Genomic DNA, 26,589 nt, shown 5'->3' on the forward strand with positions numbered 1-26,589 from the left:
TGGCTAAGGGTTTTTTTTAATTCTTATTCTTTTTTTAAAAAAAGAAAGCTGTCTCACAGTGCTTCCAACTCTTCATCTTCCCAGTCCAGCAGCACAGTTCCTGGAATACCTCTCAGAGGATGTTGCGTCCTGCATGGCTGGAAAAAAAAAGCTTTGATGAAAATATTAGAACAAGATTGATCTCCAAGGTCTTTTTGAACTCTGAGTTCTCTGATTCTCCCTCCCCTTGCCATATATGTGCTTGTTTGCACATCTGCTGTGCAAACAGTAGGCTGTCTGTGTGGTCAGAAATATGTTTTTTGCAGGATCCATGACCATACACATGAACCTGTATGCTTACAGTTTGCACACATTCAACTGAGATGTGCAAATGACTATGCATAGAGCAGGGTTTCTTGTTACAATCACATTCCCGTTACCTGTGTTCACCATACACACATGGGAAGATTGAATATTGCTCTGATTATGCTCTCTGTAAGATAAGATCTGAAATTCCATTTTGCTACTGACTCACATAAGGAGAGTGCCAAACTCACCAAACCTCAGGCCTGGTATCTACTTTTAATGTCCAGGTGCAGCTTTGGAAAATATTATTTTGGAACAGACTGATTAGTTTCAAGAAAGTAACACAACGTATGCTAAGATGTGTAACATCTAATTTCTTTTTCAAAACTGATCTATGGTATAAGCAGTTTCTACAAATAGGGATAACTGCTCACAGAAAAAAATGGTTACCAGCTATATTCCCAGACACTTTATGACATGTAACATAATGTCTTTTCAGCAAAAGCTTCGATTACTTCTAAAATTATTGAAAAGTTAATCATCTGGTCAGTCCAGTTGTAAATAAAGAATGGAACAGAGACGGAGCAGGCTTCCAAATGTCCAGGTTTTTTACTTCCATCTTTTCCCTTTCTAATTCTTGCTGTTTCTCCTTTATGCAGAAAGGCATGCTGGAGTAGATGGGGGGGGGAGAAATAAAATGAAAAGATAATTACAGTGTTAATACCAAACAAAAGCGGAACAGGATGGAAACTAACAGATGAAAATGTGAGTGAACATCAGAACAGACTGAGGCACATCCGTACATCCTTGACGTATGATCCCTAAGTGAATCCCAGTAAGGCCACAAAAGAGTTACAGGTTTTAAAAATGTGAATGGCTTTGCACTAAAGCTGTAAAAAACCTTTTTGTGCAGATCTGATACATAATCTGTCAAAAAGAAATGCATTCAGCCAAGGTCAGTCAAAAGGGTCTTAAAAACAAAAATTAGTTGCTCCTTCTAAACCTCTCTTTATATCAGCTTGAATTCTTTGGGGATACTTTCCATTTTATGTTCTGACTATGAGCTGTGAGGGGTCCTAGTCACCACAGGAGGGAGTCAAAGTTATCCAGCCTGCTCAAATGGAAACTAAAATCTATGGAAACAAAAATCAAGCAAGTAGAACAAAGAAATAAATCCTTATCTGCTTTGTACTCTCAAATTTATAAAGACTCCAAGAACAAACATTTCTGTGCTTCCTGACTTGAATTTTCCTATTCTTATTTTTCTATTCTATTCTATTGTGGCTGGTTCATCTTTGAAGAAGTGTCTCCCAGAGTCATTTCACATTAAACAAAATTGCCTGTTCTAGTTCTAACATCTAGTTATTTCTGTGCGTTAGGTTTATCACATGGGATTAACATATATATTTTACTACAATCCAGCAGAAAGTGTCCACCAGCTGTGGCTTTCTGTTATTTGTTCATAGTGACAAAACACATTAATTTATCACACATGGGGTTTACATAATTTCCTACATGAAAGCAACTTTATGAAGAAACCTTTAGGGTTCTGGCAGACTATGTGAACACAGGTTAGACTGGGTCAGAGTGACGTGAAATGAGAATCACAGAGCCATTTATCACCACCAATAGACCTAACATCCAGGATTGATATGCAGATATGCAGTCAATATCCCATTGCTTTCTGAACACCACAAAATGGAGCCAATGGTTCAAAATCAGCATTAAATGTGCTGGGGGAGCTCCATCCAGTTCCAATCTGGTTAAAGTTCAAACCATCAAAACACAAGTGATACTACACTAACTAGCATTTGCCAAGGTTCTGATGCAGAGAGAAATATGTTCTATAAACTTAAAGAGCTATTGGAACCATATAGATAAATAAAATCAAATGGAGGTCCTGGAGGTGCTGAGGGGACTCCTGTCCTCCCTAAGACCCTCCTGCTAGAATTTTAACCCTGGAGACAGGGATGGGACCATAGCAATGATTGTGATTGGCTCTCCTATCCAAAGATGATTGGCCAGAACAGAAGATGTCCAGGAACAAGCCCAGAGTGTCTCTAAATGTGAGGTACTGTATTGAATATGAATATAAAGAACAGAGAAAGGGCACTGGGCTATAGGTTTGGAGGTTTAGGGTGGGCAGTGCCACATCTGCCCTTAATGAGGGGCCTCCACTGATGTGTAGAGATTTGTATAAATCTGTAGCTCAAAGCAGTCTCTAATCAACCCATTAATAACAATAAGAATAACAATTTGTTTTATTATTATTTTCAGTTGCTACCCCTAAACAACAAGAAGCAGCCAACTTGTATGGTTATTAGGTCTGTGCTCCGTGTTTGGCTGAGGCACAAGGTGAATCAGGCCTCTTTGGAGACTTTTGGGCCTCCTCTGAATCGGCTGCAGACAGTCCCAAATGACTATTGGTCAGGCATTGCATCCCGGAGTGATCTGGGGCGATCAGGGGGGCAGGACAGGGCATGGGGGAGTGAACAACAATATCCAATCCCAGATGCCCCCTCTGGAGGGATGAGGCCATGAATTGGCCCTAACTGATACCAATCTCTTACGTGGCTATTCAACAGTTTGCTCCAATGTTGTCCTCCCTTGAAAGCCAGCCTGTGAAGGAAGAGGCCAGTGTCATACGGGCATAGGCCTAAGGCTTGGCCTCGACTGCCCTGCTCAGACTCTCGTAGGAGTACTTGAGATAGCTGAAGATCCCGCGAGACCAAGTATGGGCAGCAGGAGGAATCTCCCTCCCATCGCTCCAGATGTGCCCTGCACTGGGCATGAAGCAGTTCTTTCACAGTGCCGGCTGTACCTGCTCAGGGAGATAAAGAGACACAGAGTCTCCTTTCCCCAACCATATTTGAATTTTACAAAAACTCTTAGCCCCACCCACTGAATAACTTTGGGGACAGATCCGGGGCAGGGTGGGTATTATCTCCATGGTGCTGCCAGCTCGTGTCTGCCTAATGCTACCCACTCATGTCTAGTATTGTAAACCTAATTTTTAAAAAACCCTCAATTTTTCCCAAAATTTTGAAGAAAGGAACAGGGGAAACAAAGGAGCATGAAAACTGTGATGTATGAGCACTCAGAGTCTTATTTTTAAGATTTTTTAAAAAAATAAGCAAAATATAAAGGTGGCTAGCATGAGAAGCCCTGGAGCTACCCAACTGAAATTTGGCAGGATTAATTCCCTCTATGGGGGCTACCAAGTCAACAAATTACATGTCCCTGTGTGAACAAACAAAGCCATTTTGTCCATTTTAATTTTAAGACATTTTAAAATTTAAAGGTGGCTAGCATGAAAACCCCTAGGCCTATCCACCTGCAGCTTGGCAAGTTTAATCCCTTATATAGCAGCTTCCAAGTCTCCACATTTAATATCTCTAGGTCCAAAAACAAGAAAGTTTAGGCCATTTGGTTTTGCAAAGTAAGTCAGTGGGATTTCCTGAGATTTGTAATATTTGGATTGTTATCTGGATTCAGATCTGAATTAGGTTAGTTCGAGTCTGAATCTGTCCAGACTGGATTGGGCCTGATCTGTATTTACAAATCGGAGCCACAAATCGGAGCCACAAATCGGATTGGGGGGGTGCGCCTGCATAGCCCTAGTGGCTATAAAAATTTATACAGAACATAACTGCCAGAATTGCTGATGATAGGGCATTTCACCTGTGGAATTGTGCAGCTATTTCAATGTGTAAAACACAAAACAAAGGAACCCCCCCCCACTTTTTTACAGGTAGGAGCCTGACCATGCAGATGCCCTGTAAAAAGAGTGTGAATGAATATTTCACAATAAATGGCCTTTGTGGGAACAGTCTAGATTAGTCTGACACTAAATTCTTATATGGCATTTGTTTTCCTTGTGTGCAAACAAACGCATGAGAGAGATCAGGACAAATTGCTAACCTCTCCCCCTCCAGCCAACTCCTCCCCTCCCAGCATGTTACCATGATCACATTTAGGATCTTCCATAAGATAGAGGGCAAAGATCTGCAGTATTGAGGCTCCCTGATTGTGCCGTGTCCTAAAGCACACAAGGAGCTTCCATGAGTAGAGGAGGCTCCCTGCTGTAGATCTTTGCCTTAAATTTGTGAAGGGCTTTAAACATAATAATTGTGACACACTGGGCAGGATAGGCTTTGCAATGCTTCCCCCTCATGTATTTGTTTACATGCAAGGAGAACCAATGTGTTAACAGGGCTTCTGATGGTACATTCAGGGCATGTTATACTAATGGCATCATTTTACGTTTTTTTAAAAAAAATCCTAGCAGTGATATCAGCAAAAATCATTCCCTTCTTCTATGTGACAATTAGAAATTGGGAGGGGGGAATCTCCCACTGGTACCAGTGGGAGGTTTTTCTTACTGCTAATTGCCATAGACAAGCCCTACGATGAGCTAAATGCTACTATGGTTCCGCAACCATTGGGAAACAGAGCAGCAAGGGCATGTTAAGTCCCAAATTAGTGTTATAGGATTGGGAGGTTGGCATGGATGATTTCTGTGGGTACCCTCACCAAGCCTGTAATTCAGTTATCTGTAAGGATGGAATTTTTAGGAGAGGGAGCCTACTGAACTGGCAAAGCCAGTTTGTTAAGCTAATGAGCCTGGTTGGACCTATTTAAGTACCCAATTTGCATGTCTGTTGACTTGGTAAAGGGCAGATGTGTTGCCATAGGAACAACTGGCTGGTTATGCTCTTTTAAGAAAGGGGTAAGCATCCTAGGGCCAGGCGATAGCCTGTGTGTGTTTTAGTCTGTTATGGAGCTGGGAAGCTGAAAAGACACAGAGAGGCTTGGCTGCTCTGTGTGCTGAATCCCAAGCTGTTGCTTTAGGAAGCCTCACTAAAAACGTAAGGGGGAAGCAAGATCTGTTGGAGTGTTAATGTTGCAAGCCCCTTCCATCTTATGCTCAGGTTGTATATACGTGTAAATAAAACCATAAATCATAAAGACACTAAGTCTCCAGGCGCCTGCATTCCAAGGAAACAAACTCTAAGTGTTGGAACCCCTGGAGTCTTTCACTGCTTGGAGATTGGAATGTGCATAATATGATAACATGGCCAAATGCTATATATGGTGGGTGTCTCCGTGTGATTTCTGACACCCTGAAGCAATCACTAAACTCTACAAACTGTCACAACATTGTGATTCTTTATCCATTTCACCAAGTACATATTAATGACTAAATAATTACAAAAGGTTCATAGGATTTATTTGGAATGATACTTCCCTGTTAAAGCAATTAAAAAGGTAAATACTTAGTTTAAATACTTTTTTATTTTAGATGATGTAAACATGATGCACAAGGGTTCCATTTCCCCCCTTTTCAAACTCTTTACTGTGATCCTGAGTTTCAAAGCAGGCTGCAATATGATAGTGGAGATTATTGTAGTTTTATTATTGTGTTTGCATTTTAATACTGGCCTCTCCAACATGATGCCCTCCAGATGTCTTGGTTTAGAATTCCCATCATCCCTGACCTTTGGCATTGGATGTTAGAATCCAAAACATCTGGAGGTCACCAGGGAGGCTGCTTTAATACTATGTAAAACACTTCAAAGCCCATTGATGCTAGTGAGTAAATTAGCAGAATTTGCTTGCACTCCTAACCCCCAGTCCATGCTGGTGCGAGGTCCTGGTCCCCCACCTCTGCCAGGGTAGGTGGGGGCAGAGCTCTGACAATGCTATCAGAAGCAAAGAGCCACAACATTACATTACAGGGGTGGGGCAGGGGCAGAATTAGGCCAGTCATGCATCCATTGCATCCTAAGCCTTGAGACATACTCAGGTTGGGCCCTTCTGCTGCGCCAATCTGGAGCTGGAAATTTTTCACTGGAAAATCACACACACACTCCTTCCACCCTGGTCAGTGTACGTGGCAGGGCTTTGATGCAATGGTGGCTCCAGTACTCCATTGCACTTAGCTGCTCTCTGGCTAAAAGTAGGATTACTCTGTTTTGAAGCATAAAACAATAAAAATATAGCATGGAAGAACAAATATTAAATACTAGATACATACCAAGGAAGTTCCGGCAAATGTTGGAGTGGAATAAATGTATCTGACTTTTTTATATACATAGCACTATTAAAAAGAAAACAAAAGTCATCAGGACATTAGGAACAGACACATCATTTTCTGATTTGATTATATATGTGTATGTAGCACCTAATTCAGTTACTGTGAAACTCTGATGAGTCATGTGAAGGTTCTTTCAATATAAAACACACACTTTTTGTTCCATTCTATATGAGAGAAATGGGACTTTTTTCATGGAAATAAAAGGAGTACAATGGTAAAAAATTGCCTCCGATCTTTGGAAAGCCTGGAAATTTCTCTATTTAAATTTATGGCATTTTGCTTTTGTTCAAGCAAGTTTCTATTGAAAATAGCAAACAATAACGTAAAATAAATCCTAGCAACCATAAAACTCATTATAGCAAAATCAGTAGTTTATTAACATTAGTATTAAGAGATATCTGGAAGCCCATAGCTCTTAAGCTCTTAAGAAGTGCCCTTTAAAAACCAATTTTTCACTATGATAGCCTATACCTAAGAAGGAAGGTTTGGGGTTTTGCCTGAAGAGACTTCAAGAGACGCTCCATTGCATGAAGCCAGGCATGCATGTTCCAAGCAAACTGAGTTGCGCAGCACCTAGAAAATTAATTGTCTCTTTTCACTATAAAGCTCTGCCATCCCTCCTTTATCATCAGACTCCTTCTAGAAGTGTTTAACCAAGATGTTTCTCTTCACCTTTCACAATCACTAATCAAGTAGTTTTCAACAGTCTTCTTGCCAGAAGAGACTAACAGATATGAGTCTGAAGGTTAAGATAGATGATTTCTATTAATCTCCTTTCCAGCCTGTTTTGAATCTGCAGGGGAAGAAACATGCTCCACTGGCCAGACTAGTTTCCTTTGTTTAGCTAGCCTGTGAGCTAATGGGTTTGTCAAGTGGCCACTATTAGCATATGTAAGAATATAGCAAATGAGATCCTGTCGCTATTGGAACACTTTCTGGAGAGAGGTCCTCCTCCTCGTCCCCATCCTGGATCCAAAGAGAGGCTTGGTTTTTTAGTTTGATCTGGGAGAAGCTGGGAACTAGGAAGGCACACAGAGAGGCCTGCTCTCTGCACCATGACTTTGGGGTGCCTCATGAGCCTGATGGAAAAACAAGATCCATTGGACTGTTAATGCTGAGAACGCTTCCATCTTCTACTCAGGTTGTGAATATGTGTAAATAAAAACCATGTATTCTATAACATGGTAACAGATTGGTAACAGGGACCAGATGGTCTGAACATATAAAACCGATTCTGGCCTGCTTGCACTGGCTGCCTTTATGTTTCTGAGCTTGATTCAAGGTACTGGTATTGACCTATAAAGCCTTACACGGCTTGGGACCACAATACCTGATGGAACGCCTCTCCCAATACGAACCCACCCGTACACTACACTCAAGATCAAAGGCCCTCCTCCGGGTGCCTACTCCGAGGGAAGCTCGGAGAATGGCAACAAGGGAGAGGGCCTTCTCAGTGGTGGCCCCCAAATTATGGAATGATGTTCTTGATGAGGTGCGCGTGGCGCCAACACTGTTATCTTTTTGACGCCAGGTCAAGACTTTCCTCTTCTCCCAGGCATTTTAGCATGTGTTCTATATTGTTTTAAATTTTTAAATTGTTTTAAATTGTTTTTAAAAGATGTATTTTAAATTGTATTTGTTTGTTTTAGTTATTGTAAACCGCCCAGAGAGCTTCTGCTGTTGGGCGGTATACAAGTTTAATAAATAAATAAATAAATAAATAAATAAATAAATAAGACACCACAGTCTCTGCTAACCTTCATTCCAAGCAAACCAAGCCCTGGCTAAGCGCTGGCAGCCCTGTAAGTGTCGCACCGCTCAGAGATTGGGGTGACATGGAATAATACCCTATGTTAATCTCTTTTCCCAATCTCACCTATTCAGCAGAGTAAGATGCATTTTTAGAAGCCATTCTGCAAACATTTTAGACAAAATTTTCCTGACTGACACCATTTAAAAACTTGTAAAACCATTTCACTGTCAGGAAAACAGGATTTAAAGTTCATCAATTTTGTGGGTAAAAACCCATCCCAGAGCAGTTTTCATTGTGCAATTTACTCATAAGTAGACCTACAGGGTAGACTTTCTAGGACATTATCACAAATTTTCACCCATACAACATCACCAAATTTACCATTTTCGGTCTCAAAACAAAAAACCACCTGGGGCATAAAATTTTCCAGAAATGCGTTGAATTTTGCCATTGGGGTGTATTACTACCCCAATCAATTAGTTGTAATAAAGTTTTTTTGAGACCATTTAAAATATTTTCATAACATTTTTATTTTAAAATATTGTTTTTGTTGTTTGTAATTGAAAACAAAAACCATATGTTATTAAAGGAACAGAAATTGTGTTTACTGAATATGCTGTGGGAGGCTCAAACGTTTACTGCACAGAAAAAATCTGCCTCCTCTGAAGAAGTGTTTTATGGCTCTGTCTGTCTGCCTATTGTCAAGCACATGTCTCAGGATACCACAGCAGGTATGGCATCTGTTGGCCAGTTTGAGAGCATCCCATCAACCTAGGCTAGCATCCATTTGAGTTTGTTTTTTATCCACTACCTGCGGCTTTTACTGATCCAATTTTTTCCACTCGGAAAAATATCGATGTTAATGTAGACATTTTTAAAGGAAATGTCAATATTTTGAAGGAAATAGCGATATTTCCTTTAAAATATTGATACTTTGAAGGACATTTCTAAAGGAAATACTGAATCATTCTTACAATGTTTAGAGGCAGATTTTTTTTAAAAAGTGTTTTCACAAACAGTAGCAGAAATTCGCTACATTAAAATCTGATCCTCAGCTATTGAAAATGTTATTTAATGGAAAATTTAGCACACCTCTACACCATAGACACAAATGTTATCTGGGGACAAAATATCACCTCACCATACATTGGAAATTGCAATTGGGTAGAACTTAGGGGTGTGCACTAGATTAGTACAAATCACAACCCAAATTGGGCTGATTTGTATACTGTCCCGACAGGGTTGAAGCACTGGAAAAATTCTGGAGCAGATTATAAAGCAGTCAATCTGTAAGCACCTTGAAAGCGATGCAGTAATTACTAGGAGCCAACATGGATTTATGAAACACAAATCCTGCCAAACTAATCTCATCTCATTTTTTGATCGGGTAACCTCCCTTGTAGACTGTGGGAATGCTGTGGACATAATATATCTCAGCTTCAGCAAAGCTTTTGACAAAGTGCCCCATGATTTCTGATTAGCAAGCTAGCTAAATGTGGGCTGGATGAAACAACTATCAGATGGATCCACAGTTGGCTCCAGAATCGCACCCAAAGAGTGCTTATCAGTGGTTCCTTCTCAAACTGGGAGGAAGTAATGAGTGGGGTACCTCAGGGCTCGGTCCTGGGCCCAGTGCTCTTCAACATTTTTATTAATGACTTGGATGAGGAGGTACAAAGCATGCTTATCAAATTTGCAGATGATACAAAGTTGGGGGGCATAGCTAATACCATGGAAGACAGAAACAAAATTCAAAGGGACCTTGATAGGCTGGAGCATTGGGCTGAAAACAACAGAATGAAATTCAACAGAGATAAATGCAAAGTTCTACACCTAGGAAAAAGAAACCAAATGCACAGTTATAAGATGGGGGATACTTGGCTCAGCAGTATGACATGTGAGAAGGATCTTGGAATTGTCGTTGATCACAAGCTGAATATGAGCCAACAGTGTGATGTGGCTGCAAAAAAGGCAAATGCTATATTAGGCTGCACTAACAGAAGTACAGTTTCCAAATTGCGTGAAGTATTAGTTCCCCTCTATTCAGCACTGGTTAGGCCTCATCTTGAATACTGCATCCAGTTCTGGTCTCTGCACTTCAAGAAGGATGCAGACAATGGAGCAATAACACATCCCTGTTTGATGCCTGATCCCACTTTGAATGGATCACTTTGAGAGCCATTGTTATCCAAAATTGTTGCTGTTATGTTGTCATGGAGGAGTCGCAAAATATTCATAAATTTATCAGGGCACCCAATTTTCAGAAGGATGGTCCAGAGAGCAGTTCGATTTACAGTATCAAAGGCCTTAGTCAGATCAATAAACGCCATATACAGAGGTTGGTTTTGCTCCCTGCATTTTTCTTGAAGCTGTCGTGCAGTGAAGATCATGTCCACTGTCCCCCTGGAAGGGCGGAAACCATTTTGGGATTCAGGGAGGATGTCTTCTGAGATAGGTAGGAGGCGATTTGCGAGGATCCTTGCAAGGATTTTACCTGCGGTAGCAAGAAGAGAGATGCCTCGGTAGTTCCCACAATCTGTTCTATCGCCCTTTTTGCAAAAAGTGATAATTGTGGCATCCCTAAAGTCTTCCGGGATCTCCTCCCTCATCCAGATTTTTTCGATAAGCTTATGAAGTTGTTGTGTAAGTTCAGGCCCACCTTCTTTAAAACTTCAGCAGGAATCCCATCAGGTCCACTAGCTTTGTTATTCTTCATTTGATTAATGGCTTTACTGACTTCATCCAAATTAAGGGATACTGCAAGCTCATCTCTAATTTGTTGTTGCGGGATTTGCGAGAAGACCTCATCAGCCACAATAGAGTTACGATTAAGCAGGTCGTGGTAATGGTCTTTCCAACGCAGTGCAATAGACTCTTTGTCCTTGAGAGGTTTGGTACCGTCTATTTAATGTAAGGGATTTGTACCATAATTTGTAGGTCCATAGATGGCCTTTGTGGCATTAAAAAAGCCCCGTGCATCATGAGCATCTGCAAAATGCTGGATTTCTTGAGCTTTCTTTATCCACCAGGCATTCTTAAGTTCTCTAGTTCTTCTTTATAGGACTCTTCCAACTCTACTATTCTATGATTCATTCTGTATTTGTGCATCTGATTCTTCCTATCTCAATACAGAATTTTACATTTGTTCTATTGACACTCTTTGTTCGTTTGGGCCAAATTTTTAATCTTGATCCTGTTTCTGTCTTTAATGGCAGTTTGTGTTAACTGCAAATTGAATGAGCATTCTCTCCATGCCTTCTCGAAGTCATTTATAAAGATGTTAAGACTGGGATCAGGACTGGGGATTGAACCATCTGTCAATTTCGGTTCTCTCAGATTCTCATTTTTCCAATCTTAAATTCTGTTCTCTACATTTCTGAAGCAACTTATGATTTTTTAAAATCATGAAAATTCTTCTGCATTTTACTGTGAATTTCTCCTAATAAACACATTTTTGTCTGCTATTTTGACTAACATACATTTTTGCAAGCAATTTCTCCTTATAATGCACTTTTCTATATTATTTTCACTAATATATTCATTTTTATGCACACTGTCCCCTAATATATATATTTTTGTAAACATTGGCTGGTTCGACAACTGCACTGCAAAATTTGTATAAGTGTGAATTTTGAAGGCCGGCTGTGTTTTGGCTCTCATATTATTTCAGAATGTGCAGATTTGAAAGATCCATATTCAAATGCAAACAAATTGCATTTCTTCCTCATCCCTATTCAGGACAGAACCCTGCGGCACACCACTTCTTCATGAAGAGCCATTGATGATCCACTTAACAGTAGTATCATCTAATCTGCGTTTAACCAGCTTGCTGACAAGAATATGATGGGGTATCATGGGGTCCCTTATTAAAAACACTGCAAAAATAAAAATATAGTACATCCACAGCTTTTCCCAGAACCACCAGGCTAGTCACTCTATCAACAAAGAAGACAAGGTCAGTCTGGCATAGGGGTGGGCAAGAATTTCACTAAAACTGAATTTGGCATCAGATTCCATGATAGTCTACAGGTTTGCTATCTTTGTGGACCAATCTGGAATGCTGCAAGTTTTTCTGATGTCGGATTTTTTTTAAAAAAAGAATTGAACTTTGCTTTGTTAATATGAAGCTTACCAGCCTGCCTCTTTGCTTTGCTAACCTGAAACTGACAGCCTGTGTGTTCACTTTGTTAACGTCGAACTGACAATCCTGTGTCTTGCTTTGCAGCCCATGTCTTTTCTTTGATGAGTCTGCTCTTTGCTTTGCAGCTTGAGTCTTTGCCTTGCTCAGCCTGTGCCTTTGCTTTGCTAAGGTGAAACTAACCAGCCTGTGTGTTTGCTTTTCAACCCATGGCTTTACTTTTAGGGAGGGGGTAATCAAATGGTAAAAACAAAGGATAGCAGAAAAATAACTAACCCGAATGGAACTGCCTGCCAGTTCAACAGAATGCAATCAAACATGCACCAACAACTAGATCCCATCCCTAGTCTGTCATGAGTTGGTCTTGAGAATTTCATGCTGACTCTTATCATAGTGTTTTGTTGTTTTCCCCTTCCACCAGCTTTTCTGACTGTCTGTTTACCTGCCTCACTCTCCCCAAAGCCCATCTTTCGTTCATCTAATATATCTTCAGTGCTGTTCTCTTCCCTCTGCTGTCTAGCATGTTGCTACGGCTGCAAGTCAGGTAAGAAGAACACTGGGAAATGTGGCCATGCACACAAACGATGTTTCACCATGTTTCCATACAATCCACACCTTCAGGTTTCATGAAGTTATAGCTAAGGGTTTTATACTAACTCAAGAGATGTAAACAGTTGCATCTGAGAACAGGTGGTAGCACCTAAAGCTTAAGAACTTGCCTCCCAAAATTCACTGGAGGCAGGGTTGATCCCATTTTGTGAAAGTCTGTACTTTGCTCTGGACAAATGTATGGGTGGTCACCGAGTGTCACCAGTGGAATGCCATTTCTGGAGGCAACTTCAGTCACTGTGATATCAAACAAAGACACAACTAAACAAGGCAACTGTATCAAAAATATACTTTACAACATTTGAACAGTAGAAAAGGATCAATTCATTTGTGCTGAGCAAGCATTCTTCTCACAATATATAGAGGTTGCATGCATATACATTACATTAATTTGAAAATATCTGTATGCTAATATAAATCTAAAATTACTTTCTTAAAATTTAAACAGTCATTTGCAGTACTAGATATAGTTAAGACTTTTGAAAAGCTACCATTTTTTACCCATTTCAGTCTGGGTTCAGGCATTATTTTGAGATAGAATCAGCCTTGGTCAACCTTTGAGGAGGAGTGCAATCCTGTTGCTCTCACTTGATCTCTCAATACTGTTCCCCTGGTATCCTCATAGATTGGCTCGATGAGATGGGAGCTGGTGGTGCTGTGCCCTAGTTACAGGGCTCACTTCAGAGAACAGCACTGGGAGATGTCTCTAATAAGGAGGAGGGAGAAATCCACTCCAATAAAATGCAACCGCAGATTCTGCCACAGGTCATACACATTTGCCTTTTGTGAGGACTAGATGCCTTCTACGCAAATACCAGCAGCTTTCACCAGTACATTTTTTTAAGTCAGCAAAGTTTATAACATCATTAACAAAATGAGGTCAATTTTAACGTTGGTTTCATTCCACTAACATTAACTTCTCTGGAGGTCTGTCACATTGGCACTTTGGCAAATTATCCAAACATTAAAATATAAAGATCCACATTTAAAATACACAATAAATCAGAGGTAAAGTACATGCTCTTACCATTCTGGTTAGTACATGCCTATCCTTTCAGAATGACTGTGCAATTCTGTACATGTTTACTCAGAAGTAATCCCCACTGAGTTCAATTGGACTTACTTCTAGATAAGTAGGGTTGCAGCCTAAATTCTACTTCATTATTGTTGTTGTTGTTGTTACTATTATTTTACATCATTATTCACAACACAAGAAAAATCATTTTATTTAATCTTGAGGAATAATTCCTTCCTGATAATGGGTTTTTTTTTGTTTTCGTTATGTGCCTTCAAGTAGATTATGACTTATGGTGACACTATGAATCAGCAACCTCCAAGAGCATCTGTCATGAACCACCCTGTTCAGATCTTGTAAGTTCAGGCTGTGGCTTCCTTCATGGAATCAATCCATCTCTTGTTTGGCCTTCCTCTTTTTCTACTCCCTTCTGTTTTTCCCAGCATTATTGTCTTTTCTAATGAATCATGTCTTCTCATTATGTGTCCAAAGTATGATAAGCTCAGTTTCATCATTTTAGCTTCTAGTGATAGTTCTGGTTTAATTTGTTCTAACACCCAATGATTTCTCTTTTTTGCAGTCCATGGTATGCACAAAGCTCTCCTCCAACACCACATTTCAAATGCGTTGAATTTTCTCTTATCTGCTTTTTTCACTGTCCAACTTTCACATCCATACATAGAGATCAGGAATACCATGGTCTGAATGATCCTGACTTTAGTGTTCAGTGATACATCTTTGTATTTAAGGACCTTTTCTAGTTCTCTCACAGCTGCCCTCCCCAGTCCTAGCCTTCTTCTGATTTCTTGACTGTTGTCTCCATTTTGCTTAATGACTGTGCCGAGGTATTGATAATTCACTAATAGGCAAAAAAACCTTGAGGTTTAAGAACGTACCTATAGCCAACAGATATTTCTATCAAACTTTAAAAAGCAGGGAAATTGGGCAACTATAGTGAATGCACCAGGGGAGCAGGAGACCAGACCTCCTCTCTGAGATATTGGACTGCCCTACAAAGTTGTCAAAATGCAAACACAATCTGGGTTGGTCTTTCACAGTCCAATCCACTTGCTGTGGACCTTGGAAGAATTTGGTAACGTGCCTCTGAGCACGTTTTTTCCTCTCTTTTTAGACTTTGAACTCTCGATTCTCTCTGACTGTTTTGTGTATCACCATGAAAATTTACAGGGTTGTTAAGCAAGTGTTTCTGAGTTCAGAACTATAAGTTTTGTAAGGTTTTGTTTTGAAATGAGCTTATGGAAAGCATCAGAATGGCGTGCGGGGGTATTTTCCATTTAACATTGCGGAATGTGAAAAATCCACGCTGGCTATAGTATACTGCCACTCTTGTGGCTGTATAATCCTTGATAAATTCAATCTCCTTGCTGCCTACTTTAAAGTTACATAAACCTTCTGTTGTCATTACTTTAGTCTTTTTGAAGTTCAGCTGTAGTCCTGCTTTTGTGCTTTCCTCTTTAACTTTCATCAGCATTTGTTTCAAATCATTACTGGTTTCTGCTAGTAGTATGGTATCGTCTGCATATCTTAAATTATAGATATTTCTCCCTCCAATTTTCACACCTCCTTCATCTTGGTCTAATCTTGCTTTCCATATGATATGTTCTGTGTATAGATTGAACAAATATGGTGATAAAATACACCCGTCTCACACCCTTTCCGATGGGGAACCAATCGGTTTCTCCACATTCTGTCCTTACAGTAGCCTCTTGTGCAGAGTATAGGTTGTACATCAGGACAATCAGATGCTGTGGGACTCCCATTTCTTTTAAAGCATTCCATGATCTACCCAGTCAAAGGCTTTGCTGTAATCTATAAAGCACAGGGTGATTTCCTTCTGAAATTCTTGGTCTGTTCCATTATCCAATGTATGGATATGATCTCTGGTACCTCTTCCCTTTGTAAATCCAGCTTAGACGTCTGGCATTTCTGGCTCCATGTATGGTAAGAGCCTTTGTTGTAGAATCTTGAGCATTACTTTACGTGCATGGGATATTAAGGCAATAGTTCGATATATTATCATCTCTGTAGCTCTTCTACAGTTTAGTTACAACTCTTGAGCTAACAAAGGCTGCACACATTTTGCAGCTACTGACATACTCTTCAAGGTGCCAACAGACCACTGGCAATCCACCGAGGGGAAAAAGGAAGCATCTGACATCCAGGAGGGAGAAGTAATTGAGCAGACTGCATTGCTGGGGGTGAGGAGCTAGAGTTCCTGTTGTGTATTCTCAAACAACCCTTGGTGTAAGGCCAGGCTGAGCTTTGTTATGCAATCACAGCCCCTCCTCTAACCACCTGGCTGACAGAGTGGGATAACTCCTTTAATCCCGATTTCTCAGGGCTTATCCAAACAGAGCGGGATAATCCACCGTTTCCATATTCGGTTTGTCATCTGATAGTCCTCACTTTGCCTTTTAGTTCGCTCTTTCCCAATTAAAAAAAATGCTTTTTTGCACCCGCACACGCAGCGGTAAGACCCCTATATTCTTTTCGCTTTTTCCAAGCTCCGCCTCTAAAACCTCCCCCTATCAACCAGTTGGTCAGCAAAAAAATGACGTATGCTCCTCTCCCCCTTTGCAACGAAGCACAATATGGCTGTAAAGGAGTTCTCGCTGCGAAAGGAAAGGGAGAAGGAGGGGAAAAGCTTTGTCAATTTCATTCCACTCGCTGGGGTTTTTGCTTCAAATCATTTTGCTGTGGGAAGGAAAGGGAGAAGGAGGGGGGTTGACAGTTTCTTGCTTTTTTTGGAGAAATAAGTGCAATTGCCAGCGTGTGTATCTCCTTAAATATTCATAAAGGCAGAAAAGCATACATTCGTTTAAGCGTAATATCGCAAATACAAACAAGAAAGGGGCTGCTGGTCGGTTTCACGCCTGCCTCTGGAAAACTTTGTCAATTTCATTCACACACCCCTCCTTCTCCCTTTCCTTCCTGCGAAATGATTTGGAACAAAAACCCCAGCAAGTAGAATGAAATTGACAAAGCTTTCCGGAGGCAGGTGTGAAACCGACCAGCAGCCCCTTTCTCGCTTGCTGTGCATTGCAGATCTCACCCAGAGCGGCCGCCCAGTTTGCAGGCTGGCAAAAAATAAAATGCATCTGCACAGTAGTTGCAGCCTCCCCTCAAACACCCCACCATTGCGATGATTGGTTCAATTTTCCCAGGCTTATTCTCGCACATGCGCAAAAGTGCAGATATGTGATTGGCTGGAATGAGAAGGGGCAAGGGGAAACGTCCAAGAACCACCCATCAGCTGTAAAGTCCGCGGTATTGCATCCTACCTCCTGAAGGCACAGCGGATGATTCCCAATTTTAAACAGCAAATCGCATTTTTGCCGGTATTGCAAGGAGCGGATTTAACCCGCGAAAATGCGTAACAGCGCGAGACGTCATTTGGACTACTGAAAAATAATAAACACACATAGCGGGCATGTCACACATTTTGCAGTCGTCTGGATGAGCCCCCAGTCTCTGTTGCCCTTACAGTATAATCCTCCTATGCATGTTTACTACTCAAGAGTTAGGAAAGTGTGTGTAGAATGGCAGCCTTAGATATTTTGCTGAATGTTATCTGGAATGAGACATAGCAGCTGGCTGCAGAAGGAGGTGAATGGGAGGGAAGCAGTTAGCTGAGACAGGGAAGAGGTACAAAGTTTAACAGCAGGCCCCCCTATCCCCTTGCAGAAAGCAGCTGTCTCCAAGAGGCTGTTTTGGGGAGAGAGGTAACATCAGGACTAGGCCCCACTGGGGCGGCACGGGCGGCACTCTGTCTTCCTGAATCGCTGCAGTTGCCCAGGGCACCTTGCAGTGAGGAAGAGGAGGATGTAAGCCAAGCCTGCCGGGGATTGCTGGCAGTACCACTGTTGGAGGCAACCATGATGGGATGACACCAAAGGTAAATTTCCCCTTTGAGTCATGTCCTTTGGGTGCCACAAGGGTGAAGGCTTTTAAATTTTTTTATAGGGCAGAGTTTTATGTGTGGTAGCAATTGTTTGTTTTTTCCTCTGAGGAGATTGTTGTCTTTTTCTCTAGGCCATTTCCAGGTGAGAAGATGGAGGTGCTCTGGAGTGGTGTGTGTTAATGGAAGGTAGTTTGATGCCCCTGGTGTGAGAGTCCAATCCAGCATGAAACTGTATGCTTTCTGGGCGGGAGACAAAGGGGACTGGAGGATTATTAAATGCCAGGTCTGTCCAAAACAAAACATATAATCCACAGTTTGATTATGGATGAGGGGACCAAGGGGATGGATGAGTTCGGCGGCACGATGCTATCCCAGCTGTATCCACCTGAGTACATCTCCCTCAGCAGAAGAAAATGTGCACTGTGTCTGGGTTCAAGGGACCGTTTATGGCACTAGACCAGAGAGACAGAATGCAGAAAGTTGTTTGTGTACCATCCACCCTGCTGAACTACAACCTCCCTAAACAAGCTGGATTTGGTGTTAGGGAATCTTTTCACAGTGGTGTTGGGGGACTTCAAAATCCATGCTAAATCTGCCTCAGATGGAGCTTCATGGGCCATGGAGCTCTCTCAGTACATCAATGGCCAAACTCATGTCACTGTATATACCCTCACCCTGGTCCTTGCTGCAGAGTAGATTGGTAATACTCCATTGACACCACAGTTTAAGAAGGATGCAGACAAACTGGAACAGGTTCAGAGGAGGGCAACAAGGATGATCAGGGGACTGGAAACAAAGCCCTCTGAGGAGAAACTGAAAGAACTGGGCACCTTTAGCGTGGAGAAGAGAAGACTGAGGGGAGATATGATAGCACTCTTCAAGTACATGAAAGGTTGCCACACAGAGGAGGGCCGAGATCTCTTCACGATCATCCCAGCTGATAATCAGGCTGAACATCAGGAACAAGTTCCTAACTGTTAGAGCAGTACGGCAATGGAACCAATTACCTAGGGAGGTGGTGGGCTCTCCAACACTGGAGGCATTCAAGAGACAGCTGGACAGCCACCAGTTGGGTATGCTTTAAATTGGATTCCTGCATTGAGCAGGGGGTTGGACTTGACTTATAGGCCTCTTCCAACTCTGTTATTCTATGATTGGGGGGCTCATTGTGAGTCCATTGTCATGGATGGACCATTCCCTGGTGAGGTTTGAACTGAATGTGGCTATTCTACTCTGCGGGGGTGGGGGGCATTGACATAGTCTGCCCTCAGAGACTTATGAAATGTGATGTGTTCCTGAATGCTCTGGAGGATTTCCCAGCTGACATGGCTGGCACTCCTATCAAGCCTTTAGTTCACATTTAGTTCACAAATGAGAATTTTCAGTTTGATAAGTCTGTGGAAAGATGGACTTTTTATCAATCAGTGGACTGCAAATTGAGGCTTAAAAGACATTGGTTTGACTTACTGTTTATTGACTAAATAGATCTACTGTTTGTTGCCGTTTAGATTACATTCCGTCAAACTGACAGGCAGTTCCTTTCCGTGTTCATTTATTTCATTGTTTATCACTATATTTGCTATTCCTGGTTTGATTTTCTTTCTCTTGAATAATAACAATGTTTTTATCATTTTCTAACAAAGGAAAGTGGCTACCTGCTCACTCACCCAATTGCCTCCTCCTTCTTTGATTGAGAGTGCTTTAACACACACATATACACAGAGAGAGGGGGATAAGAAGAGAAGAGGCTACATTCTAAGCAAAACTTTCTTCCCTTTGCCAAAACTTTTTTCCCTTTTCACTTCCCCACACACACAAAACACAGAGAGGGAGGGAGGGAGAGTCCAAAACCCCTCCCTGCAGTGCTAGCAACAATATGGAGAGGGGGAGGAGAGAGAAGTCTAACCAACTGCAGCTATGCACACTTACTTGGAAATTAGTCCCATTGAACTCAGTGGGGCTTACTTCTGAGCAGGCATGTATCATATTGCATTGTTGAATGCACTGGCTCTGGCTATCAGTCTTGTTGTATCTATCTCTTTTCTCCCGCCCTTTGCTTCCTCCTCCTCCTCCTTTGACCAAGAGCCCTTTTAGACATACACACACATAGGGAGGGAGGGAGAGAGACACATCTGAGGAATCAGCCTTTACAAGAGCAATAGTCCCATTGTTTCTGCAGCCTCTCTTTTGTTTGCCATACATTCTCTCTTTTCCTCCTCTTTCACACATTTTGTCACCACCTCCTCCTTTGATTGAGAGCCCTTTTGCACATGCACACACACCTTGGGAGGCCAGGATGAAGGGGACAGAGAAATATCTGAGGAATCAGCCTTGAGTCCTGAGATGTTTTCCCAGCCTCTCTTTTGCCATTCTCTTTCTTTCTCTCTTACTCCTTTCTTCCTGCCCCTTTGGCTCTATATTTGATCCCTCCTCACCACCATGGGAGAAAGCAAAAAGCAGGCTAGTCAATTTCACAGAGTGTTAGCAAACAGCAAAGCAAAAACAGCCTGAAAGACAGACTTGTCATTTTCACTTAACCTTATAAAAAATCCAGTGTCAGGAACAGATGCTTGGAGCATTCAGGATTGGTCTGTCAGAGATAGCAAACATGTAAACTATTGATATCGGTGTCAGCGTCTAATTTAGTAGAATCCTCAGCCATCCCTAGTCTCTTAGTCTCTCTATAAAAAATAGAGGCATGCTCAACAAAATTCACCATCTAAAAATATCTGCCCAGCAAGACAGCATGTACAAGGCTGTAGGCTCAATCCACAGGATTTCCAGTTAAAAAGATCTTGGGCACAATGTGGTAATGCCAGCATAAATTGTGCTTATCTTTATTGCTGATTTAAAAATATGTTTTTGGAGAAAGATGCTTCAAATTGTTTCAAAACTGAGCTATGCTAATATCATCATAACATTATATAAATGTATGGTGAGACCATAGGTGGAATAGTATATATAGTTCTGCTTGCTTCATCTCAAGAAGAATATTGCAGAGCTAGAAAACATTCAGAAATGGGCAACCAGAATGATCAAGGGGATGGAGCAACTTCCTTATGAGGACAGGATACATTTGGAGCTTTTTAACTTAGAAAATACCCTAGAAATGTTTTTCTGACTCCCCTTTACTCCAAGTTTGTCCTTTAAAAAAAACCCGAATACCATTTTTACATCTTAGATATACCCAGTTTGACAGATGGCTCCCAGAGGGTTGACCTCAATGTAGCCCTTGGCCTGGAAAAAGTTAGCCATCCCTGATTTTCCATTCCTTTGAAAAATAGAAATAGAAATAAAACACTCAAATATTTGTGGTTCAGCTTCACAGTTCTGAGTACCAAAAGTTCCTTTAAGATATTAAGATTAAGAATGAAGAGGTTTGGGGCTGTTACCATATTTCTTCTTTCTGATGCACATTTCCAATGTCTTTTCAGATGTTGTAGTTTTGTTTCGGAGATGTACACCGTCAAAGATGCACTTTTTTCCTGTATAATAAGTATGATTACCAGAACTTGGGTAAAATGTCCATTCTATGTCTGAATTCTCATTATCTCCTAAAGAAAAGAAAGAAAACATAAGAAAGGCTGCGCTTTCCTTCCAAGTCCTTCTCATTCACATCAAATATAGTGTCAAATAACAGAGTGCTTGGAAACCTCATCTTTTGAACCACGGAGAGTAGACAAGGACCTACATTCTCATTAGAAATCTACCTAAAAGCTGCCCTTATGGTGTAGAGAAATCTAAGGAAGCAGAAAAGTAACACATTACTCCTCTAACCCCTTAGATGAAAGTTTTGACTGACACAGTGATTCTACAAAAAAAACATGTGGCAGTCAACAGGCATAGTATTGCCTGCACTGGAGAAGAAGGGTGGGCTGTGTGTTTGCACAGATGACCACTCATCTATGATAAGTTATAGGCAAGCAAATTGTTCTTCTTTGTGGTCTCTGGACAGTCCAGCTGCACTAGCAAGTTTACTTCCTGGAGATGGTGTAGGTGCTAAGACAGCAGAAAGCTGAGCATAGCCTATTCAAATGAGGGTTCTGCCTGAGACCTTAAATCCAGCCAGTACTAACTGACAAAGGTTGAGAACTGCAAGGAGTTTGCAGCATGGCAAAGTTACACCAGTGTAACTCCATGCAGAAATGCACTGGAAGCTTCAACAGCTCTTGTGAAGTACAATTTGACCCATTCCAGAGCAGTGAGCTTCACCAGTTCATAGCAAACAGTTGAGCAAAATATTAAGTCAAGACTAGGGATGGGTGAGAATTTCACTAAAATCGAACTTGGCACTGGACTTCCCAATAGTCTGCAGGTTTGCTATCTTTGCAGACCCATCCTGAATGCTGCAAGCTTCTCCGGCTTTTCTGACACTGGACTTAACAAAAGAACCACATCAAACTTTGCCAATGTGAAACTTACTAGCCTGCCTCTGGGTTGCTAACTTGAAACTGGCAAGCATGTGTCTTTGCTTTACTAATGTGAAATTGACCAGCCTGTGTGTTTGCTTTGCAGCACAAGTCTTTGCTTGATCAGCCTGCTCTTTGATTTGCTCAGCCTGTGCCTTTGCTTTGCTAAGGTGAAACCAACCAGCATGTGTGTTTGCTTTGCCTAAAAGTGATCATTCGCTTTCTCCCAGGGCTGGGGGAAGGATCCAAAACCATTTGGAAAGAGGAGAAGGAGAAGGGGTAGCAGGGGGGAAGCAGGGGGATTAGGTGGTTGGGCACTGGAAGAGGAAAAGCCATTTTCCTTTCCTTTCTGAAAAGAAAACATTGTTAACAATATCATTTTTCAGGAGGGGAAATATTGGAATGGTAAAAACAAAGAATAACGAAAAATAACAAACTCAAAATGAAACCGCCTGCCAGTTCAACAGAATGCTATTGAACAGGCACCAACAAACAGATCCTATCCTAGCAAAAAGCCAAAATATATAAAGTAATAGTGGGCCAAAATAGATAAAGTAATGGTTCAGTCCTATTCACACTTATCTGGGAGTAAATCCCATTGAACTCAATGAGGCTTGCTTCTGAGTAGACATGTATAGGATTGTACTGCTATCCCCTTTGCCAGTTCAGTTTCAGACATTGTAGCACTGCTCTCTTCTGCTGGAAGAACAAATGGCTTTATGAAATCCAGAAGCTTGCCCGTATAAGATTCCAGAGTACTTCTATTTTACTTTGGCTGCTGTAGAGCCAGTATTTCAAATGACAAATGCAACCTGGTTTCAGAAGAGGATGGTGGTACTGGTAGAAGCAGATGCAGCAAGCAGATGATCCCACAGTTACTTCCTCCACTGTTATGAGTAACAGAAAGGTGGCAGTGATGACACAAGAAAGATTCCTATAGCAAAAAAATCAAAGGGTCTCTAATCTGGACATTGTTCAATATAATGAACTAGTGGCACCCCCAACAAAATGTTACAGGGTTGAGTGCTCTTGTGCTCTTGATCAGGATTCTAACCAGCTAACTTTTCTTTCCTTCAGGTTGCTCCATTTCCCCTTCCCGTTTTCTGTCCTCCCAATGGTCAACATTTTGTAGTCACTGAGCATGCTCAGTCCTTAATGGCTGTTTGGGGATTTAGGGTTTCTTTTTTGGCCTAATAGGCATTCTCCTCCCACCCCCAAAGATTTCCTCCTATTCCTCCAAACCTTGGGGTTCCCCTGAAAATACTTGATACTTCACTCTTGTTTCTAAATAGTCTCATTTTAGTTACATATAACTCAGCACCGGAATACTATTAGTATGATTTGGAGCAAGATTAAACTGAGAGATGTATACAATAAAACTGCTAGTATTTCTATGTGAATATTTATTCAACTTTACTCACGAGAGAAATTCTTCTGCAGTCTGACGTTAACAAATTGGTCATGGTTAGGAGAGGCTGGTGATGAGGAATTTAATTTCAAGTGAGGATCATGCCTGATAAAAACAAAATGGAAGAAGAGGATCACCTACTGTCATAAGAATGAAGCAATACTGGATTAATAATTATAAATCTGAAACATACTCAGAAGAATCTGGTTCTTTGGAGGTCTTACTGGATGTAGCTAGATTATCTTGACTGTCATTATGCTGGAGGGATGCTAATGTTTGGTCTTGTTCCTGAGGCTCAGTAGATTTTCTTGTGGTGTTGCTTAGCTCTGGAAGGCAACGAGTAATACATGATAGTTAACTTCTCTTTGAAGACAGCTGAAGATGTTTAGGACCATGCCAAATGCATGAAAACTATTTCTGACATGGCAGCTTCTTGATGTATCATGCAGGAAGAAAACATAACTTTGTGGAAGCATACATTAGCACACCACATTTACCCTGGATTGTCCAGTTGCAAACAAAAGTTGTACTTCAAATTAGAAGGCTACATGTTTCCTCTTACATGGAAGCAGCTGAAGCTTTCTGTTTACATACCACCAAATGGACATGACTATATGGGCTACCGGGATGAAATCAGGCACATGAATCTTGATGGGAATTGGGCTAATATCTATGCAAACATCAGCAGGCCTACACCAGATCCAGATTTTCTTGGATGAAACTGGCTACTTAGATCTTTTCCCATCTAGATTCCAGTCCAGAAACTGTCTTTGTCACCCATGTGGATTGAGCACAACCCTATTAATTCTCCTGGATTTCTCAGTGATTGTTTAACTATAGTATCCTTCTAGGCCAGGATGACAGGAACCATTTTACATGGATTCAGTCCTACCTAGAGGGTAAGTCTAAATGGGTGGTTTGCTGTTCCAACCCATGCTGTTCAATAAATACCACATGAAACCACTGATGAAGGCCATCTGGAGACGTGGATTGTGGTGTCATCAGTATTTGGTCCAGCCCAGCTCAGCTCTCTGCAATTTGATGAGGTACTTCTGGTTGGGGGATTTATTATGTGATGAAACTGTACTCCATATGAAACAAGAGTTCCACAGCTTATGGGTACTGCTCTGGTAGTGGTGGTGATCAATAATCCCTTTTACCACTTTAGTGTGAAGTGGCTTTTCCTAGAGAAATTGGACCAGACTGTAGACCTGGGCTGGCTAACCCCCATTCTGGGAGGTCTGTTGCAGCCCGCAAGCAAAGGTTTCTCCCTACTCTCATGATTCCACCAATTTTGGCAGTGGTGGCAAAAAAACCCTAAACACTGTACAGATCAATTGAAGAAGGGGGGGCTATGTGTTGTACGTTCCCTCTATACATTGTGTGTATACATCATAGAGTACAAAAGTGTGAGATGGCTACATCCACTATTGGCATGTGGCCCTTGTAGGAATGGCCAAGGGTGAATGCAGCCCTTTGGCCAAAAAACATTAGCCACCATTGCTAATGGGATTTCCCTTGAACATGGTCCAGAAACTTCAGAATGGTTTTGAGTCAGCAGATCAGACCATGTCACACTGATAATCTATTGCTGTGTTTTCCATAGCATGATGCCAAAGAATAAAAACATGTGTTTTTGTTTTGAACACCATATTATTTGATTGTTGTATTATTTTATTGATTGTTCTGTAAACCACTTTGTGATCATTTATGGTGAAAAGCGGTCTATAAATACTGGGAAGAAGAAGAAATACCAGCTTCACAGGCTGCCTATATGTTTTCAAGCTCAGTTCAAGGTGTTGGTTTTGACTGTTCAAGCCACAAATGACCTAAGACCAGAGAGAGTCTATTATGAATCTCCCAAGAGCATCATTGTGTTGCTAAAGCACTTCTCCATTTTCTTGTGACCATTAGATAAACACAAGAGGGCGGGCCTTTTCATTTTTGGTGTCCAGAATTTGGAGGAGTTTCCCTAAAATAGTACATCAGGCCCAAACACCGCTCATTTTTAGAAAAGCAGTGAAAACAGTATTGTTCCAGCATGAGTTTTCAGGAGATTGCTTCTTTTCAAGAGATTGGGTTTCTTATTGTATGCTGGTAATAGATTTTTTAAAGGGTCTGAACTAAACTATCCACTTTACAGGCATTGATGGGCCCATAGTCAATTGACCCATTAAACACACAGCTGAACTTGGCTGGGTACAGAGGATAATATGATTGTATAGCTCCTGCTGAACATGCTACCACCATCTTAAATATCTCCATAACTGTGGATACAGCCACAATGAATATCAGTTTTCAAAACTATAAACTATAAAAGAAATTAAAGAGGCTCACACAGGGAGAGGTCAACTCTCAATCTAGAGTTGCTTTTAGAATAACAGAATAATGGAAGGGGCCTATAAGGCCCGTGAGTCCAATCCCCCACTCAATGCAGGAATCCAACTGAGAGGTAGCTGTCCAGCTGCCTCCTAATGCCCACTATTCCATGTCCTGCACTCTGGGATGCTCGAGAAGAGATCCTGGCTTTCCTCTGAGTAACAACCTTTCAACTACTTGAAGTGGGCTATCATTATCTCTCCTCTTCTCAAAGCTAACCATGCCTAGTTCTTTCAGTCTCTCCTCATAGGCCTTTGTTTCCAGTGAATCCCCTGATCATCCTTGTTGCCTTCCTCTGAACCTGCTGTGACTGTTTGGCCCATCATTTTGAGGATAAAATCGCTTGACTCCACAGCAATTTAAGTTCCACAGTTCCAGCTGAGGTGTCCAATGCTATGTCTTCTTGGACTTTGTGGTTGTTATGTGCCTTCAAGTCGATTACGATTTATGGCGACCCTATGAATCAGCAACCTCCAAGAGCATCTGTCATGAACCACCCTGCTCAAATCTTGTAAGTTCAGGTCTGTGGCTTCCTTTATGGAATCAATCCATCTCTGTTTGGCCTTCCTCTTTT

General features: G+C 41.3%; 1 protein-coding gene across 1 annotated transcript; it reads right to left on the reverse strand.

Annotated features, from left to right (window-relative positions):
* Positions 1 to 808: 808 nt before the first annotated feature.
* On the reverse strand, positions 809 to 22,281 carry SPATS1 (spermatogenesis associated serine rich 1). Its single transcript, XM_061607499.1, is given in 5 exon segments — positions 809 to 953; positions 6,323 to 6,385; positions 12,993 to 13,119; positions 21,212 to 21,373; positions 22,242 to 22,281. Coding segments are annotated over 5 exon segments (537 nt in total).
* Between the last annotated feature and the right edge of the window lie 4,308 nt (positions 22,282 to 26,589).

Source organism: Rhineura floridana, chromosome 2 (assembly GCF_030035675.1).
Source record: "Rhineura floridana isolate rRhiFlo1 chromosome 2, rRhiFlo1.hap2, whole genome shotgun sequence".
NCBI classification, from domain to species: Eukaryota; Metazoa; Chordata; class Lepidosauria; order Squamata; family Rhineuridae; genus Rhineura; species Rhineura floridana.